This window comes from Notechis scutatus, chromosome 1 (genome assembly GCF_049901735.1).
Source record: "Notechis scutatus isolate UNSWTSFEM ecotype Mainland chromosome 1, rNotScu1.2, whole genome shotgun sequence".
NCBI classification, from domain to species: domain Eukaryota; kingdom Metazoa; phylum Chordata; class Lepidosauria; order Squamata; family Elapidae; genus Notechis; species Notechis scutatus.
Window position 1 is genome coordinate 332,233,221 of NC_142009.1, and position 18,407 is coordinate 332,251,627.

At 46.8% G+C, this 18,407-nt stretch overlaps 1 protein-coding gene across 1 annotated transcript in view; it reads right to left on the reverse strand.

The window, feature by feature from the left end:
- Positions 1 to 7,493: 7,493 nt before the first annotated feature.
- The window catches only part of CDC34 (cell division cycle 34, ubiquitin conjugating enzyme), a 28,184-nt gene continuing 17,270 nt past the window's right edge, over positions 7,494 to 18,407 (reverse strand). The window contains exons 2-5 of the mRNA XM_087952763.1: positions 16,275 to 16,361; positions 13,764 to 13,861; positions 11,026 to 11,160; positions 7,494 to 8,027 (exon numbers count right to left, since the gene is read on the reverse strand). Coding sequence (XP_087808889.1) covers positions 7,817 to 8,027; positions 11,026 to 11,160; positions 13,764 to 13,861; positions 16,275 to 16,361 — 531 coding nt within the window. The 3' untranslated portion in view covers positions 7,494 to 7,816. The remainder of the gene's footprint in view (positions 8,028 to 11,025; positions 11,161 to 13,763; positions 13,862 to 16,274; positions 16,362 to 18,407) is intronic.

The following is an 18,407-nucleotide window of genomic DNA, read 5'->3' on the forward strand; positions in this document are numbered from 1 at the left end:
TCAAATGACTGACATTTCAGAGAGCTGCTGTGTTTAGGAGCAGTCTACCCCTACCCACCTGCTCTCAGACACTGCTTCCAGACACTGACCAGCTCAAGAGGGAATCCAAATCTTGTTTACAAGAAAAGCACGCAAGAGGTTCTATCCCTCTTTGCCTCCTGCTAAAGTTAGAGATTAAGCCAATTTATGTCAGGTTATATATTTCTGCACAAAATGAAGCCCTGTTTGTACAGGGGATCCACGACTTAGGTCCACAATTGAGCCCCAAATTTGTGTTGCTAAGTGAAGCATTTGTTAAGTGACTTTTGATGATGACTTTTCATGCCACCGTTGGTAAGTGAATCAATGCAGGTGTTAAGCTAGTCACACAGTTGTTAAATTAATCTGGCTTCCCCATTGACTTTGCTTGTCAGAAGGTCGCAAAAGGGGATCCCATGACCCCAGGACATTGCAACAATCAAATATGAGGCAGTTGCCAAGCGTCTGAATGTAAATCTTGACCATGGGGATGCTGCAATGGTCATAAGTGTGAAAAATGGTCATAACTCACTTTTTTCAGTGCCGTAACTTTGAACGGTCACTAAGTGAAATGTTGTAAGTTGAGGACTACCTGTACATCAAGACCATTTTTATTTTATTGCTATTTATTTGCACAACTCTTTCATAACAGGAGAAAAAAACATCTATTTCCCAGTGTTAGCAGTGCTTTAGGGAAAGTTCTTATTAGCACAAACCGTTTGGGGTTATAAGGCAGCAAACATAACTGGCTTCACATATTCTTGCCTAAGCTATCTTTAAAACCTGATTTGTTCAACAACCCAAAACAAGCTGGGCTTACCAGCCACTAAGCCCAATCTGTGGATTACAGACCACAAGTTTCACACGTATACAATATGGTTGAGTGTGATGCATGAGTCCCAGTCATAACCTCCAGTTTTGGTCACCATATTATAAAAAAGATGTAGAGACTCTGGAAAGAGTGGAGAAAAGAGCAACAAAGATGATTAGGGAGCTGGAGGCTAAAACACATGAAGAACAATTGCAGGAATTGAGGGAGACATGACAGCAGTCTTGCAATAGTTGAGAGGCTGCCACAAAGATCAGAGGGTCAACCTATTTTCCAAAGCACCTGAAGGCAAGACAAAAAAACAACAGACGGAAGCTAATCAGGGAAGCTTCTAGCAACCTAGAATTAAGGAGAAATTTTCTGACAGTGAGAACAATTAGTAGAATGGATTGTGAGTGCTTCATCACTGGAGCCGTTTAAGACAGCCACTTGTCTGGAATAGTATTAAGTCTCCTGCTTGAGCAGGGGTTGGACTAGAAGACCTCCAAAGTCCCTTCCAACTCTTGTTATTTTGTGCGGCAGGCATTGCAAAATGCACATATCCTTGCCAAGGCTTAAGTAGCTCTGTCTCTCTGCAAACGTAGCTTTCGTGACACATAAAATCATAGCTGATGGTGGCAGTATACCTGGATATCTGAAGCTTTAGTGTCTTAATTCTTCAAAAGGGGAAAATTCTTCAAAAACCTCTGTTAGGAATATAAGTCACCTAACAGGTATTTGGGTTAGAAATATATAAACCAGGATAGACATTTTAAAACTGTATCTTTAAGAAAATGCAAAACTGTAGTTGGGTGTGGTTTCTCAAACGGCCATAAGATGGAGCCAGAAACCTGGGTTGTCTTAGTCTTAGTCTCAGAAGAGAGTATGTCTGAGTATCTGTTTCCTTCTGTTGGAAAATATTGCCGTTCCTCCATTTCTTCTAATTGACTGATATTACTGGATTTAATGTAAGTCTGATACTGAACTGTTTTTTCACACTGGACTTTGATATTTGGATTATCCCTGGATTGAAAAACTGACTGATTTACCTGTGAATGATTTTGGATTGCTTGTTTGGACTTTGCTTAACCTTTCTGGAAGTAAAAACCTACATTTACTGTACAGTGTATCTGTGTGCTCTGTGTGTATTATTCAAACACTTCTCTCAAATACGTCTCCCTGTATGCGCTCATTCTCCTAATGGGGAATTACCTCAACAACCTCCTCCAAATATGTTTGGTTAACACCTGTTTTGCCCATGTTCCAAATACTATATCCCCATCTTAACGCACTTTCTTTAAGTCTATTAAATGGAGGTGGGAAGAAACTCCAATACGGAATAAGAATATCCTTAGGGTCCACAAGAGAGTAACTGCTTTGCCCCTTACCTAAAATTATGAACAGTTCTAATGGTTTAATTTATATTTTACCTGTACCAACAGAAGGACTCTCTCTTAACAGAGATGTGAACTATCACTTCCAGTCACACCGGGAATCAGGTGAAGAGTTACAGATGCTAAGCGGAGTGTCCATCCTTGACAACTTTTTAAGATTTGTGGACTTCAACTCCCAGAATTCCCCATGCTGGCTGGGGAATTCTGGGAGTTGAAGTCCACAAGTCTTAAAAGTGCTTGTGCTAAGCATTCAGGGCCATTCTCCAGCTGGCTTTCCATTTTCACTGAATTTATCACTTTTGTTTCTTCTTTGCCAATCTTCCCCTTCTCCTCTATGGATCTGTAAACCACAAAAAAGCCTGGGTTTTTGTAATCATTCACAGGCTGCATTTCCCCAGATCAGCACGTGACCAGATTAGCAAATCACTGTCGAAATGTTCAACGAAGCTGGCTGAGGAATTTTGGGAGTTGAAGTCCACAAGTCTTAAAGTTGCCAAGTTTGGAGACCCCTGGACAATAACATGGGACTATAACTATTTCAGTTTTGAGCTGGCAAAACCCTGTCGCTCACAACGGATTATCTACTATCATTTCAGAACATTTTTTTTCCTCTCATCCTCCAGAGGTTGCAATGCTGCCAAAGAGGACAAAAAAAAACCCCCACTTCCTTTCAAAATCGTTTTATTAAATAGCTTCAAATCCAGAAAAACGAAACAAAAAACAGAAAAAAGCAAAAAATATATATCCCATCCCCTGCCAACCCACCCACCCCCAATTCTACAAAACAGTCGATTTTTACCCATTAGACCCCCCCCTGCTTCCTAATAGCCTCCCCTCACCCGCCCCCCCCCAGGTGCAAATCCTAGCAAATCCCACCCTAGAGAAAGGGGCATCATCTCACAAAATCAGGAAAGCGACATCGAAAGGCAAGCAGAGTGGATTTCCATTCAGTGCGCCCAGCGAGACACGGGATCCGGGTAAAAATAAATAAAAAGACAACCCCCACCACACACACCGTCGTTTGCTTGTGAAAAGGAAAGCTTGGGTTTTAGCAAAGTCCTTTTTCTACAGCAGACAGAAGAGGACATTTTGAAGTGGGCAATTCCCTTCCCGTTCTAAAAGATGGCCGTCAAATCCTTGGGGAGGGAATCAGCAAAAAAAGAGAGCGAGCTCAAAGGAATAACATTTGAAAAGGCAGGAATGCAGGAGAGAAAGAGAAACTAGACTCCATACAACAAGGGTCTTCAAACTTGGGCAAGTTTAAGACTTGTGGACTTCAACTCCCAGAATTCCTGACCTAACATGACTGGAGGAGAAATTCTGGGAGTTGAAGTCCACAAGTCTTAAACTTGCTGAGTTTGAACACCCCTGCATACAACTTGCTGGTGCTGGCAGATCCCTTTATTTATTTTCCACTGTAAGAACCTTCTTGGCTAAATATGGTGTCACGTTGTCCTGCAATGGAACCATGAAAAGGAGGAACCCAGCAGAGATGCCCTTGGGTTGGGATCTTATCTCCTAGGGCAGGGTTTCCCCAACCACGGGAACTTTTAAGACGTGCGGACTTCAACTCCCAGAATGCCCATGCTGGCTGGAGAATTCTGGGAGTTGAAGTCCACGTTTTAAAAGCTCCCGTGGTTGGGAAATGCCGTCGAAAGGAGTCTTGCCTCTTCTGGATGCTATTTTCTGTGCCAAACTCCTGTTGAAAGAGACTTCAAAAACAAAGTGCAACAGTTATTTTCAGAAGACATGGGAGAACCTTGTGGAACCATTACATATCTTCCCTGGGGGACCCTGGTGCTGAGGACAGCTGGGGTAGTTGCATTCCTGGAAAACCATACAACAGGGGCCCCCAAACGTGGCAACTTTAAGACTTGTGGAATTCAACTCCCAGAATGCCCATGCTGGCCGGGGAATTCTGGGAGTTGAAGTCCACAAGTCTTCAAAGTTGCCACTGTTTGGAGACCTCTGCCTTACAATCTCCCATGGGCTATTTTGGAACGGACCACTCTCGAGTCTTGAGATCATTCATCTGACACGGCACTGAGTCAGTCTGTTTGCAAAAGGAAAAGCCCCTTCCAGGTGCAATAAGCCAAATGTGCTTTAAGATGACCAGATAACCAGATCCATCTCGTATTCCCTGCAATCCGAGAACTACAACAGCCATAAACGCATTTGCAATTACAAGACTTCAATGGTGGAGGGGCGGGCTGGATTTGGTGGCAGCCATCTTGGCACTTGAACTCAAGCAAGCAATGGCTGGATTAGAATGTATGGGGAAGGCTCCTATAAACCAGGGACAATTCCCCCCACCCCGATGTCTCTATAAAGGATTTCATTCCATCCAAAACTTAAACTGTGTTTGTTTTAGCTGGATTTCCCCTGATGAAGAACATGGCATGGGGAAACCGGAGAATTGCTTGCCGCATGGGACTGGTTTGAGGCTCTGAAGGTGGTTTATGGCCCTCAGGACTAGCCTGCAGTTGGCTACTTTGTGCAACTTGAAGAGCTGAAGCAGGACAATTTGATGGTGGAAACCATGTTAAGATTGTCTTTAGATAGTACGGGTTTATGGGCAGGTCCTCTCGCCCACAGAGAGGTTGCGACAATCATTTACTCCCGCTTTCTCCTGGGAGGACGTCCCACTGAGAAAAGATTTCCAATTGGGAGGGGTTCGATGGGGTTTCTTTTGGAGGTCTTTGTTCTTCCCCAGAGTTGCCTCTGATTTGGAGTCTGTGAAGTAGCAATCGAAAACAATGGAACCATACCTTGTTCTGTTGTTAAGTTTGAGCTCCGAGCTTGAATGCGCACTGAAGATGCCTCTTCAAACGGGGACGAAATGCTTGCAACCAAATCACCATTCTCAGAGTTCAAACCGACAACAATCCAATCGGAACTATTAATACGGAAAGTCATTTCAATCATAAATCTCCTGCTACCCTTGCTTTCCTATGCTGGTTACTATTTTACTTGTATGCCTCCCATTCCTGAAGACCCTGGGACGGTTTGTTTTTCCTCAAGCAGGTTGAAGGAGAACCTTCTTCAGATTTTCCACTATCGTGGTTTGTTAGCAGTGATGCTATTTACCAGGCCTCTGGCTGAGATTTGAGCAGACTAGCAGCTATTGGGGTGGGGTGGGAGGGGGGCGGTGATCTTTGTGATTATGGCTTTGGCCACACACTCTGGCCTGTAGGATCTCCAGCCATCAGAGGGGAGATGGACCAGGTCTAAAGCATGATGTTTATTGGCAGGAAGTAGCGATCCCCAACTCGGCATCAAAGACTCTGTTGAAGGGAAGCTGGAACTAGGTGGGTGGAGTGGGTTTTTTTTGTCCCACATTAAAAACCTCTGCACCAGTGGGCCTCTTAGACTTAGAACCAGGGTTAAGTTTAAGACTTGTGGACTTCAACTCCCAGAATTCCTGAGGTAACATGACTGGAGGAGCAATTCTGGGAGTTGGAGTCCACAAGTCTTAAAGCTGTCTCGTTTAAAGACCCCCCCCCCCCATCTTAGAGCATGGGTTTCCAAACTTGGCAACTTTTAACCCTTGTGGACGTCAACTCCCAGGCTGGCTGGGGGAGTTCTGGAAGTTGAAATCCACAAGACTTAAAAGTTGCCCAGTTTGGAAACCCTTGTGTTAAAGAGTGTCTTGAGTCTTTTAGAACTGGGGTCTCTTTTTCTGGGCAGGTATCTTGGATGTCGGAGGGAGGGAATTCAAGGATTGGCTGCCGGTCTTGTTAATCCACTCTTTACTTTCTCTCTCTGGGTTCAAGGGGAGACATCCCGGCTGGACCGAGTCTCTTTCTTCCATCAGTGACTTGTCTTTTCAACACGGCCTTGTGTTTTCTCTCCATAATGAAAATCAGGAGAGGCAGCTCTGGAGGAGAAGGCGAGGAGGGGAAGACCAAGAGCTTCCATGCTTTCCCTCCCATAATTTGTCCTGGCTGAAGGACCCCATGCTTGGCTGTAGGTATGGGCCTGCTCAGTCAGAGCTGTGGCCTCCTACGGAGCTACCCAACTTTGGCTCAAGATCTCTGGAAAAAAAGGGAAGGGAGCTACTTGGTGAAGCTGGTATGGAAGGCGGAGTGGAGGGCCTTCTCTCCAGTCTATCCTACCTTCTGTCCACTCCAGTGCCTGTCCCCCAAATCCAGCAATGAGCTCTCTAGGAACTGAGGCGCATCGTTTTAGGCTGTTGTTTTAGCTCTACACCCAAGTGACCGTGGCAGTGGTGAAAATGCTACCGGTTCGGCCTGGTTCAGTCGAACTGATAGCAAAAAAATGCTAAAAAAAAACCAAAAAGCTCCAACGATCAGCTGAGACTCGGACAAAGAAGAGAAAAGCTGCAGCAGCGGCCTTCCCACCAACCCTACGCTTCTCTCTTCTTGATCCTCTCACTGATTGACGTGGCACAGCCTCAAGCCTCCACTTCTGAAGTTCGGAAAGCTGCGCGCGCACGAAGTGCACGATCACCGAACCGACTGGGAAACTGGGAGAATCCCACCGCTGGACAATGCACAACTGACAGCCCACCTCCTCATTCACTCCCTGTAACATTCCAGGAAACCCCCCAAGGCAGTGGCCTTGCTCTCCGCTCCTTTGCTTGCCGTGGAGTTGGGGGCTCTCCCCGAAAGAAAGTCAAGCTGAGGAAAGAAAAGTAGACAAACCATCCTGGAGGCCATCTTGGTCAAACAGAAGCTTGGCAGAGTGCCAGAACCGAGATACCTGTGCTCTGGGGAGAACAGGTGCTGGAAGGAAGGAAGGAAGGAAGGAAGGAAGGAAGGAAGGAAGGAAGGAAGGAAGGAAGGAAGGAAGGAAGGAAGGAAGGAAGGAAGGAAGGAAGGAAGGAACCCTCTTTCACGCCCCCCCTGGAAGAAACCTCAGGCGGCTTCCTGGCCTTGTCTCCAGAGCCAACCAGAAAAGAAATACCCACTTCACAATATTTGCCTCTGCTATACAAACACAGGCTGGTTAATAGGTCGCCCCGACCTGCCTGGCACAGCTAGAAAAATTCCTCGCTAGAAATTCTCCCCAAATATCTTGGCCTGCAGTTGTCGTTGTTAAAGAGGAAAAAACCAAAAAACACCACCCATGTCGCAAAAAGCCGTTCCAAACTTCGCGCTCGGGTCCTGCCTCCTGAAGGGACCGTCCAACGACTCGGCACCGGGCCCCGAAACTCCCCTCCAGATGGCCAAAGCATCGGCTCAGGATGAATAATCAGGAATCGCTTTCCATCCGCCCAAATCCTCCCCGAATAAAAGGAAATTTTTTTAAAAAAACAACAACCCCAAAATCCGAAGCCCCGAAAAACACACACAGCACTTGAAGCCCCTGGGAGATCTCCCACCCACTCCCCAGTCAAGCAGAAGCCGAGTCTTCCTTTTGAGGTAGAGTTTTTTTGGGGTCCTTTTGTCTCGGGGGCCAAACGGGGTTTCCAGGTCTCAGCCGGGTTGGATCCTGGGTTCAAGTATGAGTCAGGTAATTTATTGCTACTATCAGGTGCAGCAGCAGGAGGCAGCGGTGGAGGGAGGAGGAGAGGGGGAGGAGGGACGGGGAGGGGGGTGGCGAAAGAAGGGGGGACGGGGCGGGGGATCCCTCGTCAAGACTCCTCGTTGCCGGAGTCGTCCTCGTCCCCGTAGCAGCTTTCCACCTCGTCGTCCATCTCGTCGTCTTCATAATAGTCGTCGTAGAAGAGGTCGGAGCCTTCGTCCGGGGCTGGCGTCTTGGTCTTGACGCAATACTCCGCTAGCGTGGTGGGGACTTTGACTCCGTCCCTTTCGGCCTCCACCTTGGTTCCCAGGACTTGTTTCCTGGAAAGGAAGACGTTCATTTATAGAGCCCTATGTCAACTCCTAAAATATTTCTACGGTCTTTTTAGAGTTGCCAACGGAAAGGGAGGAGGGGGGAGCAGTGCGGCAGCTTGCAAAACCGAAATTGCATTCCATAAATGTTTTCAAAGATAGTAACTAGGTGACGGAAGTTTCTGCCATGCAAAATTCTAACTGGAGAACATGATTGATAACTCTTGGCTATGGATGTGTCCTGTTAGGAATATAAGTCACCTAACAGGTATTTGGGTTAGAAATATATAAACCAGAATAAACATTTTAGTACTATATCTTTAAGGGAATGCAAGAGCATGCAATTGGGTGTGGTTTCTCAAACAGCCATAAGATGGAGCCAGAAACCTGGGTTGTTTAGTCTTAGTCTTAGTCTTGGTCTTGGTCTCAGAAGAGAGTGTGTCTGAGTGAGTATCTCTGTTTCCTTCTGTTGGAAAGTATTGCCGTTGCTCCATTTCTTCTAATTGACTGATATTACTGGATTTGATGTAAGTCTGACACTGAACTGTTTTTGACACTGGAATTTGATATTTGGATTATCCCTGGATTGAAAACCTGACTGATTTTACCTATGAATGACTTTTGGACTGCCTATTTTGGACTTTGCTTAAACCTTTCTGGAAGTAAAAACCTACATTTACTGTACAGTGTATCTGTGTGCTGTATGTGTATTATTCAAACACTTCTCTCAAATATGTCTCCCTGTATGCACTCATTCTCCTAACGGGGAATTACCTCAACATGTCCCATTGGAGGATATGAATTATGATACACCCAGAGGGGTGGGGGGAAACCAGGGTCAAGGGTGACAATGAATTATGTGTCTCAGAGTCGACTACACCCAGGCAGTGCCGGACATGTCAACTCCCAATTAATCCTTTGGAAGTTTTGCTTGAGGCTCATGATTTAATAGGGGTCACTGCGAGAATCCTGACACCCTGGTGGCATCGCGGTTAGAATGCAGGGCAGTTGAATTAGTGACTGTTGGAAGTTACCATGTCACTGAAAAAAAAGTGACTTTTTTTAGGACCCTTTTTCACACAACCATTGCAGCACCCCCATGATCACGTGATCAAAATTCAGACGCTTATCAACTGGCTCCATATTTATGAGATGTCGCGGTGTCCTGGGGTCACGTGATCCCCTTTTGCGACCTTCTGATGGGAGAAGTCAATGGGGATTGCCAGATTCACTTAACGACTGGGTTACTGTTTTAACAGCTGCGGAAATTCGGTTAGCAAAACGTGGCAAGAAAAATCATAAAATGGGGCAAAACTCACTAAGCAACGTGATTTCTGGGCTCAATTGTAGTCGTAAGTCAAGGACTACTTGTATGGCAGGCTGACTCTTCCTTTCTACTGTTTAGTTCGATCCTGACTGACTCAAGGTGACTCAGCTTTCCATCCTTCCGGTTAGAGAGGGGCTGCAAAGCACTGTGAAGCAGTATATAAATCTAAGTGCTATGCTATTGCTATCTCTAGGGCAGGAGTGTCATGCCCCTGTCGGAGTCTGAATCCGAGGAGGAAGACGAACAGCTGACAGGGAGTGGAAGTGTGGCTCCGTTGGCTGTGGAGGAAATTGGGGAAGGGCAAAAGTCTGGCTGGGCAGAGCAGAGAAGAGGTAGAACAAGAGAGAGGAAGTTCAGAGGAAGACCCAGGCCCAACCCCTCTTCATCCTAGGGCACGCAGGGAGGAACGGAGAAGAGAGCAACGTAGGTTGTGTGACTTGCGGGGGAGGAAAGGGCCCTGATTCCCTTCATTAGCCACAGCTGGAAAGAGAGTTTAAAAGAGATGCATGCTGAGTGCGGCAGCTGCTGGGAGCAAACGTGAGTTTATCTTGTTGACTTTGCTTATCAGTGTTCCTGGTGTCTTCCCAACCGTGTTGAGTTATTGCCGTGCCTTCACTTCTGGAATTCTTGCTCCTGCCTTGTCAAACTAATTACCTCATTTTGCCTTGACTGGACTTATAGTTACAGTTTTTGTTGACCACGTTTTGGACTTGATTCTCTGCAGCCAAAGACTGTTTCTGGGAGAGTTTTCCTCCAGCCCAGAAGGTAACCAAAACATTGGGGGCAAAGTTGGAGCTAATCAAAGGAACTCTTATGGACTATCTGCCTGTATGGCCTTTGTGCCATGTCCCGGGTCGTCACAAGGGGTGTCAAACTCAATCTCATTGAGGACCGCATCGGGGGTTGTGCTTGACCTCGAGGGGCCAGGGTGGGTGTGGCCGGCTTGACGTCACTCGTATTGAGGGCGCCTGTGTTGGCCCGAGCGCTCTGCCAGAAAATACGGGCTCCCGAGCTCCATTTTTGGCTGCGACGGCTTCTGGCAACTCTGCCAGAGAAAGCAGAGCTTGGGAGGGCCTTACATTTCTCTGGCAGAGGAACCGTGGGTCAGTCCTTTGCTGTTTCTAGGGCAGCCCCGTGGGCCAGATCTAAGCACCCCATGGGCTGGATCCAGCCCCCTGGGCCTTGAGTTTGACACCCCTGCTCTAGAGATTCATGTCAGCCGCAAGGAGCAAGGATGCTGGGTTGGAGGCAAGCCCACGTTCGAGACCTAAGTGCTGCTGTGGGACAGGGTGAGCTCCAGCTCCTGCTGGGGACATGAAAGCAGACCCCACAGGGCATCCCTCCCTGGGCAACGGTGATGTCACCGGCTAATCCTTACAACCCAGAAGAAAACCAGGGTTTGCTTCTGGATTTCAGTAAAAATGTCCAAACAATGGGCTCGTTTAACAATTCACTTAATGACCATGGCAATTTGCTTTATGACCATTGCAAAAAAAGTAGTAGTAGTAGTAGTAGTAATAATAATAATAATAATAATAATAATACCCAGATCAGCCATGATTTATGACCGTAATGGGCAAATGCAATAGGGTCATAAGTCAAGGACTACCTGTAGTAAACACAGTACTGGGAGACGTCCAGAGTGACCAGTTCACCTCCAAAGCTGGGTGATCCACCAACCTGATGATGTCCGTGTATTCTTGATCCTTCCCTTTGCTCTCTTTCCACTTTCTGTACATCACTGAAGCGTCCACATTTGCAGGAGAGAAAGTGTTTGGTTCATTCAGGAGTGAGATGACACTAAGGAGAATTGTTCTGATACGGGAAAACATTAAAAAAAAATAGCATATTAAAATAATGCATAATTTAAGTATAGCTACCTGTGTTTCCCCGAAAATAAGACCGGGTTTTACATTATTATTATTATTTTGCTCCAAAAGACACTTAGGGCTTACAGTTAGGTCTTAATTTTCAGGGAAATTCAGCACTAAACGCATCCATCTGGCTGATCTTAACTGGGGCTCATTTTGGGAGCTGGGTTTATACAGGGGTGTGATTCTACCGGTTCAGACCGGTTCTATAGAAGCGGTTGTAACAATTCTCCATAGTTCAGAGAATTGGCAAATCATGCCACTGGCTGGCCCCTCCCCTCCTTATTTCGTGCATGTGCCCTCACGGCCTGCAGTCTGTCTTCGTCTGCCTGCCAGCCATTGCTGCCTGCCTTCCGCTGCGGCCCTTCCTGATCTAAACTCTCCCTAGGTGAATGAGGCTCTGCAAGCCCCAGTCGCCTATATGCTGCTGCTGCTGCTGCTGCCAGCCCCAGTGGAGTCCTGACTCCTGGGCCGGCCGAGGCTTCCACCACCGCTGCCACCCTTGCCGCCACAAGCCCCAGTTGAGTCCTGATTCTCGGACTGTCCTGGGCTGCCACTGCTGTGCCACCGCCATTGCCGCCACAAGCCCCGGTCGACTCCTGATTCTAGTCCCGGGCCGTCCTAGGCAACCAATTGCCATAGCACCGCTTTTGCCCTCGCCGCTACAAGCCCCGGTCGAGTCCCGACTCCCGGGTCGCCGACGCCCTCAGCGATTGCGGCCTAGCTAGCTGCCTCCCTCACCACCGCTGCCTGGCTTGTTTCGCCGCCAGTGCCATGGCTCCATCTCACGCAGCACTCGCGGCCTAGCTAGCTGCCCCCCCCCACCGTCCCCAGCCTCTAGCTTGCTTGGCTTGCTGGTGGCAGAGAGGAAGGCGAGCCAGGGCTGACTCGTTGCTGCTCGGTTCCCCGCCAGCCGGCATCTCGCCCCCCTGCCTAGATTCTCCACGGCTGCTGGGCCTTGCCTGATGGTGGGGGGGTGAGGCGACTAGGGAGCACGGTGCTATGCCGCTCGCATCGCCCCTTTGCCTGCTGCTCCTTCCCTCTCCCGCCGGCCCACGTGCCTTGGCCGAGTGTGCTTTGGCCGCTGTGAAAATGGTGAGAGTCAAGCCTCACCAGAGCGGATCTTCCTTCCCTGCCATTAGCCTTACTTTCCAGTCCCTGGAGCTCGCAAAGTTCTCACAGCGGCAGCCCGCACTTGGCCAAAACACTCGGCCTGGTGATGGAGGAGTGGCTGGCAGAGCAGCAATGTGGGTGGCATAGCCTCGTGCTTCCTGGTCGCCTCCCGCAAACCCCTCCGGCAGCCGTGAGCCGCGGCATCTGCGGAGAATTCCAGCCAGGGGACAAGATGCGGGCTGGCAGGAAGCCGAGTGGCAACTAATCACTCCTTGATTAGTTTCCATCCATTGCTTCTTGTCCTGCTTTCTGGCGCTTTGGAGAATAGCTTGACCCCTTCCACTCTGTGGCAGCCCCTCAGATATTGGAACACTACTATCATATCTCCCCTAGTCCTTCTTTTCACTAGAACAGACATACCCAACTGTTCTACGTATGTTTTAGCCTCCGGTCCCCTAATCATCATCGTTGCTCTTCTCTGCACTCTTTCCAGAGTCTCAGCATCTTTTTTTACATCGTGGCGACCAAAACTGGATGCAGGATTCCAAGTGTGGCCTTACCCAAAGGCCTTATAAAGTGGTATCAACACTTCACCTGATCTTGATTCTCCGCTGGATTTGCTTTGTCAGAAGGTCGCAAAAGGAGATCACATGACCCCGGGACACTTCAACTGTTATAAATGGGAGTCAGTTGCCAAGCGGCTACTGCAATGGTTGTGAGTGTGAAAAACGGTCCTAAGTCACTTTTTCCAGTGCTGTTGTAACTTGAACAATCGCTAGATGAAACTTTGTAAATCGAGGACTACCGCAGGCGTTTTGCTGAAAAGATGCCCCAATTGGGGGCTTGCGGGTGCCTTGGCAAATAGTAATTGGGAAGCCGCGGCTGTGAGGCACTGGACGTGGAAGAGATCCGTGAAGCCGAAGGGAGCCAGCCCGCTCCCAAGGAAGCGAGGGGCCCGAGCTCCGCTGAGGTTCGGTGGGGGTCAGGGTGTCCGCTGGGGTCTTGCCCGGAAAGAAGGCACCAGGGGTGCGTGCGGGCGGCTCTTCCCTTTCCTCCGAGGGCGGCTGGGGGAGGCCGCAGCCCCGCCGGCAGCGCGGTGGGAGCGGGAAGGCGTCCTGCTCACGGGTCCAAAAAAGGCTCAAAAAAGGCAAAGTGGAAGGGGTGGGAAGGGGGGTTAAACAAACTTTTTGGTGGGTTGGGGGTCTTTCGCCGGTGCTTGCCGCTCGGTCCTGTATTAAACTAAAAGGAAATTAAATGGGGGGAGAGAGGGGGAAGAATGTGTCTAGATGTTAGCACTGTTTTCAGTTCTGCAGTTGCATTCCAGCTACTAATACCCCGCTTTTTCAGATTGGAGTATTGTTGCATAGCAAACGGAGGGATCTGTATTTAAAAAAAATATGTTTAAATGTGGCTAAGGAAGGAACGAAAACTCACCTTACATTCTGCGTAGGGTTCCACCTTTCCGACGGCAACTCTCCGCTCTGTGGGTCATCCACTGGAGGATGTAGAATTGAAATGCAAACATCCCCTGTCTGGAATGCATAAATCATGTGTCTGCTATGCACGGTCACACAAACAGGCTGAGTTCACACAACGTTAGTTCAAAATCCAGATGATTTACTTCATGAGTAAACAAAGGATATGTTTACCAAACATACACAGGTGTCAAAAAAATGTACTATTCCATGGCTTAAGGCAGAGGTGAGGAACTATGGCCCTTTTATGACTGGTGGACTTCAACTCCCAGAATTCCTGAGCCAGCATGGCTTAGTGTGGCTGGGCTCAGCATAGCTGCCTCAGGAATTCTGGGAGTTGAAGTCCACCAGTCATAAAAGGGCTGGCCCATAGTTCCCCATCCCTGGCTTAAGGGGATAGACCAAGTTATAGAGTTAGTTCTAGACTTATGACTGGTTGCTTAGCGACCATTTGAAGTTATGACCGACCTAAAAAAGGAGACCTATGAGCTATGACCCAGATTTGGAGTACTGGCAGACAAGCCTCTGTGGTCACATGACCAAAATTCAAGTACTTTCAAAATGGCTTCCTATAGGGCTGTTTGCAATGTCCCGCGGTCACTGCATTTTCATTCTTGCTATAGGTAGTCCTCGACTTATGACTACAAGTGAGGCCAAAGCTTCAATTGCTAAGCACAACAGTTGTTAAAGTGAATTTTGTCCCATTTTACAACCTTGCTTGCCACAGTTGTTAAGTGAATCACTGCAGTTGGTAACATAGTCATGAAGCTAATCTGGCTTCCCCATTTACTTTGTTGTCAGAAGGTCGCAAAAAGATGATCACATGACCTCGGGACAGTGCAATTGTCTTAAGTACAAGCCAGTTGTCAGGGTCCTCATTTTGATCATGTGACCGTGGGGTTGTGAAAAATGATCGCAAGCCACTTAGTGACTGTAACTTGAGGACTACCTGTATCTGGTTGTAACTCAAGGACTAAAAAAAAAAACCCACCTTTTTCCTCAAGTTGGCTTGATTCATAAATTAGAAAGTGTAAATTTGCCTCAATGTCTGTGGAGATTCCAATGGATGGAAACTAATCAAGGAGAGAAGCAACCTAGAACTAAGGAGGAATTTCCTGACAGGGAGAACGTTGGAACTCCTTGCCTCCAGAAGTTGTGGGTGCTTTATCACTGGAGGCTTCTAAGAAGAGACTGGACAGTCACTTGTCTGAAATGCTTGAGCAGTGGGTTGGAGATCCCTTCCAACTCTGTTATTTTAGTCCAATCCACTGCTCAAGCACGAAACCCCATACCATTCTGGACAAATGGCTTTTCTTAACAAACTCCATACACAACTTCTGAAGGCAAGCCATTCCACTGGCTAAATGTTCTAACTGTCAGTAAATTCCTCCTTAGTTCTAGATTGCTTCTCTCCTTGATTAGTTTCCATCCGTTGCTTCTTGTCCTGCCTTCAGGTGCTTTGGATAATATGTTGACACCCCCCCCCCCACCATTCTTTTTGTGGCAGCCCCTCAAATATTGGAAGACTACTATCATGTCACCCTGGTCTTTAATTTCACCATATTAGATATACTCAATTCCTGCAACCATTCTTTGTATGTTTTAGCCTTGTCATCGTAGTTGCTCTTCTCTGCACTCTTTCTAGAGTCTCAACATCTTTTTTTAAAATAGTGGAGACCAAAAGTGAATGCAATATTCCACGCGTGATCTTACCAGTGCAGTACAAAGAGGTGCTAACACTTAGCATGATCTGGATAGTAAACCTCTGTTCATGCAAAAAAAAAAAAAAAAAAGAGGGCTGTGAAAATATTTACAGACCCCTCACATCCCGGACATAAACTGTTTCAACTCCTTCCCTCAAAATGACGCTATAGAACACTGCACACCAGAACAACTAGACACAAAAACAGTTTTTCCCCCAAATGCCATCACTCTGCTAAACAAATAATTCCCTCAACACTGTTCAACTATTTACAAAGTCTGCACTACTATTACTGTTAATCTTCTCATCACTCCTTATCACCCCTCCCCTCCCCACTTGTGACTGTATGACTATAACTTTGTCGCTTGTATACTTACTATTTATATTGACTGTTTCCTAGTATGATTTGATTGCTTATTGTACCTTATGACTATCATTAAGCGTTGTACCTGACGATTCTTGACTCTTGATGAATTTATTTTTTCTTTTTATCTACACTGAGAGCATTTGTGCCAAGACAAATCCCTTGTGTGTCCAATCACACTTGACCAATAAAGAATTCTATCTATCTATTTTATCTATGCAGCCTAGGACTGCATTGGGATCGATCCTCTGGGCCCCGAAGAGACTGAATAAGACTGAAATGAATACTGACAAATATTCTAGTATGATACTTGAGCCAAAGAGACCGAGGTGCTTTTATCCACTTTGCAAGAGAAGATCATGGATGATGTCGGCCTCATGTCCAGCCCTGGCACAAGAACATACCTCATATATGTTGGGATGCCACATTTTGGTCAGGAATCGGAAGGCAGGCGGCGAATAAGGATAATCAATGGGAAATCTGAGCCGAGCCTATGTGGAGAAAGAAGGAAGAGAGAAGATGTGTCAAGAACCAAGTAGCAACACCAGGCATCCTAACAATATTTTTTTCTTAATGGCTTCCCTCTTCCTTCAATAAATCTTGCTAAAGACAACTCTACCCCTTTTGAGACCTTCTTGATGAGCAAAGTCACTGGGGATGGCCAGATTCATTTAACGACCGGGTTACTGTTTTTAATAGCTGCAGGGATTCGTTTAACAAACGTGGCAAGAAAGATTGTCAAACGGGGCAAAACTTAACAAAACGTCTCTCTTAGCAACATAAAATTCTGGGCTCCATCACCATCGTAAGACGAGGACTACCTGTTATTGCTGGCAGAGAGATTTCCTCCAACCTCAAATTGTGAGGAAGGCAAATCTATATATATATAAAAACGAAATGCCACTAACGCATCACCACAAAATGAACCTTAAAGGCTACAAACTTGAAATTTGGCACGTCTGTTCCTCTTGGCTTCTAGGTGCTCACTAAGAAAGGATTTTTCGAAATGACCATCAGAGCATTTAGTATTTCGTATAGTATTATTATTAACAAGCTCTGATGCTAAGGAGTTCTACTCCCCCTCCCCACCTGAAAAGAAATCTGTTCCAAATGCAAAAGACAAGCAGAGGAGGAGTTTCAGGTTCAGTTTCAGAGCACCAAGCAGCTTTAGTACAGAACAGTTGAGCTAAGCCACGCCCAGGCTCCTTGCTGTCTCCTTCTTGCTTCAGTTTCCATGTTTCAGTTTCCAAACAGCCCTCAACTCTCTCTCACACACTGACAGGATGCTAGCCATATGAATACCGATGGAGGCTGGTGGGCAGAGGCAGAATTTTTTTCCCCCTTTATTTTCCTCCCCAAAAACTAAGCCCGACCACGTAGTTTTGTAGCGAAGCATGGGTATTGAGCTAGAACAACATAAAAACTTCTGGTCATTTGTAGTAAATTCAGAATCCTGAACGTCTAAGGCAGTGTTTCTCAACCGTGCCGACTTTCAAATGTGTGGTCTTAAAAGTTGTACGGTTGAGAAACACTAATTTAAAGGGAGCAAGAAATGAGGTTAAGTGGGTCAGGAGAACCAAGATTGAAGCAGGTTGTGTTTAGAGGCAGCTGTGGCTCCTTGCTGTTGCTAGATTCATACAACACAACAAGCATTTTTCACCAAAGGGTGCTGAATAAATTCAATTGCCTGCATTATCCTACCCTGATTGAGCTTTACGTTCCGTCAAGGCCTCCTAGTAGCCATGTAGATAATTGCCATGCTAAGCCATTAATCCGAGATTAGAAGCAACCAGCCTGGAGCCAGGTAACATGCTGGTTTATTGCAAACCATATCCCATTATGGTTAACTGCAATATGTCAATCTAATTAAGGAACGGGTGTTTCCTTTTTTGATGCTGTTTTGCCCCTGGATTTAGACCCGGACGTGCTAACGTAAACACACATGCACACACACACACAGGTTATTCACAGTGTAAACAGCACAGAACAATTCTGAGTGGGTGTCTGATCAGTAGACTTGCTAGTAAAAAACTTCCTGTAACTCGGACTAGTTTCTCAGTCAAATCAATCAGAATAGAGCTGGAAGGGACCCTGGAGGTCTTCTAGTCCATCCCCCTGCTCAAGCAGGAGATCCTGCACCATTCTCCTACAACTGACTGTCCAGTCTCTTCTTCAAAACCTCCAGTGATGAAGCACCCACAACGTCTGAAGGCAACTTCTGTTCCCCTGGCTAATTGTCCTCCCTGTTAGGAAGTTTCTCCTGAATTCCAGGTTGCTTTTCTCCTTGATTAGTTGGAATATCATGTCCACCCTAGTCCTTTTCTCTAGACTGGCCATACTGGTCTCCAGAAGTTGTGGGTGCTTCATCCCTGGAGACTTTTAAGAAGAGATTGGACAGCCATTTGTCCTGAATGGTATAAGGTTGGACTAGAAGACCTTCAAGCTCCCTTTGCTATAGAGCATTGCACACCAGAACAACTAGACACAAGGACAGTTTTTCCCCCGAATGCCATCACTCTGCTAAACAAATAATTCCC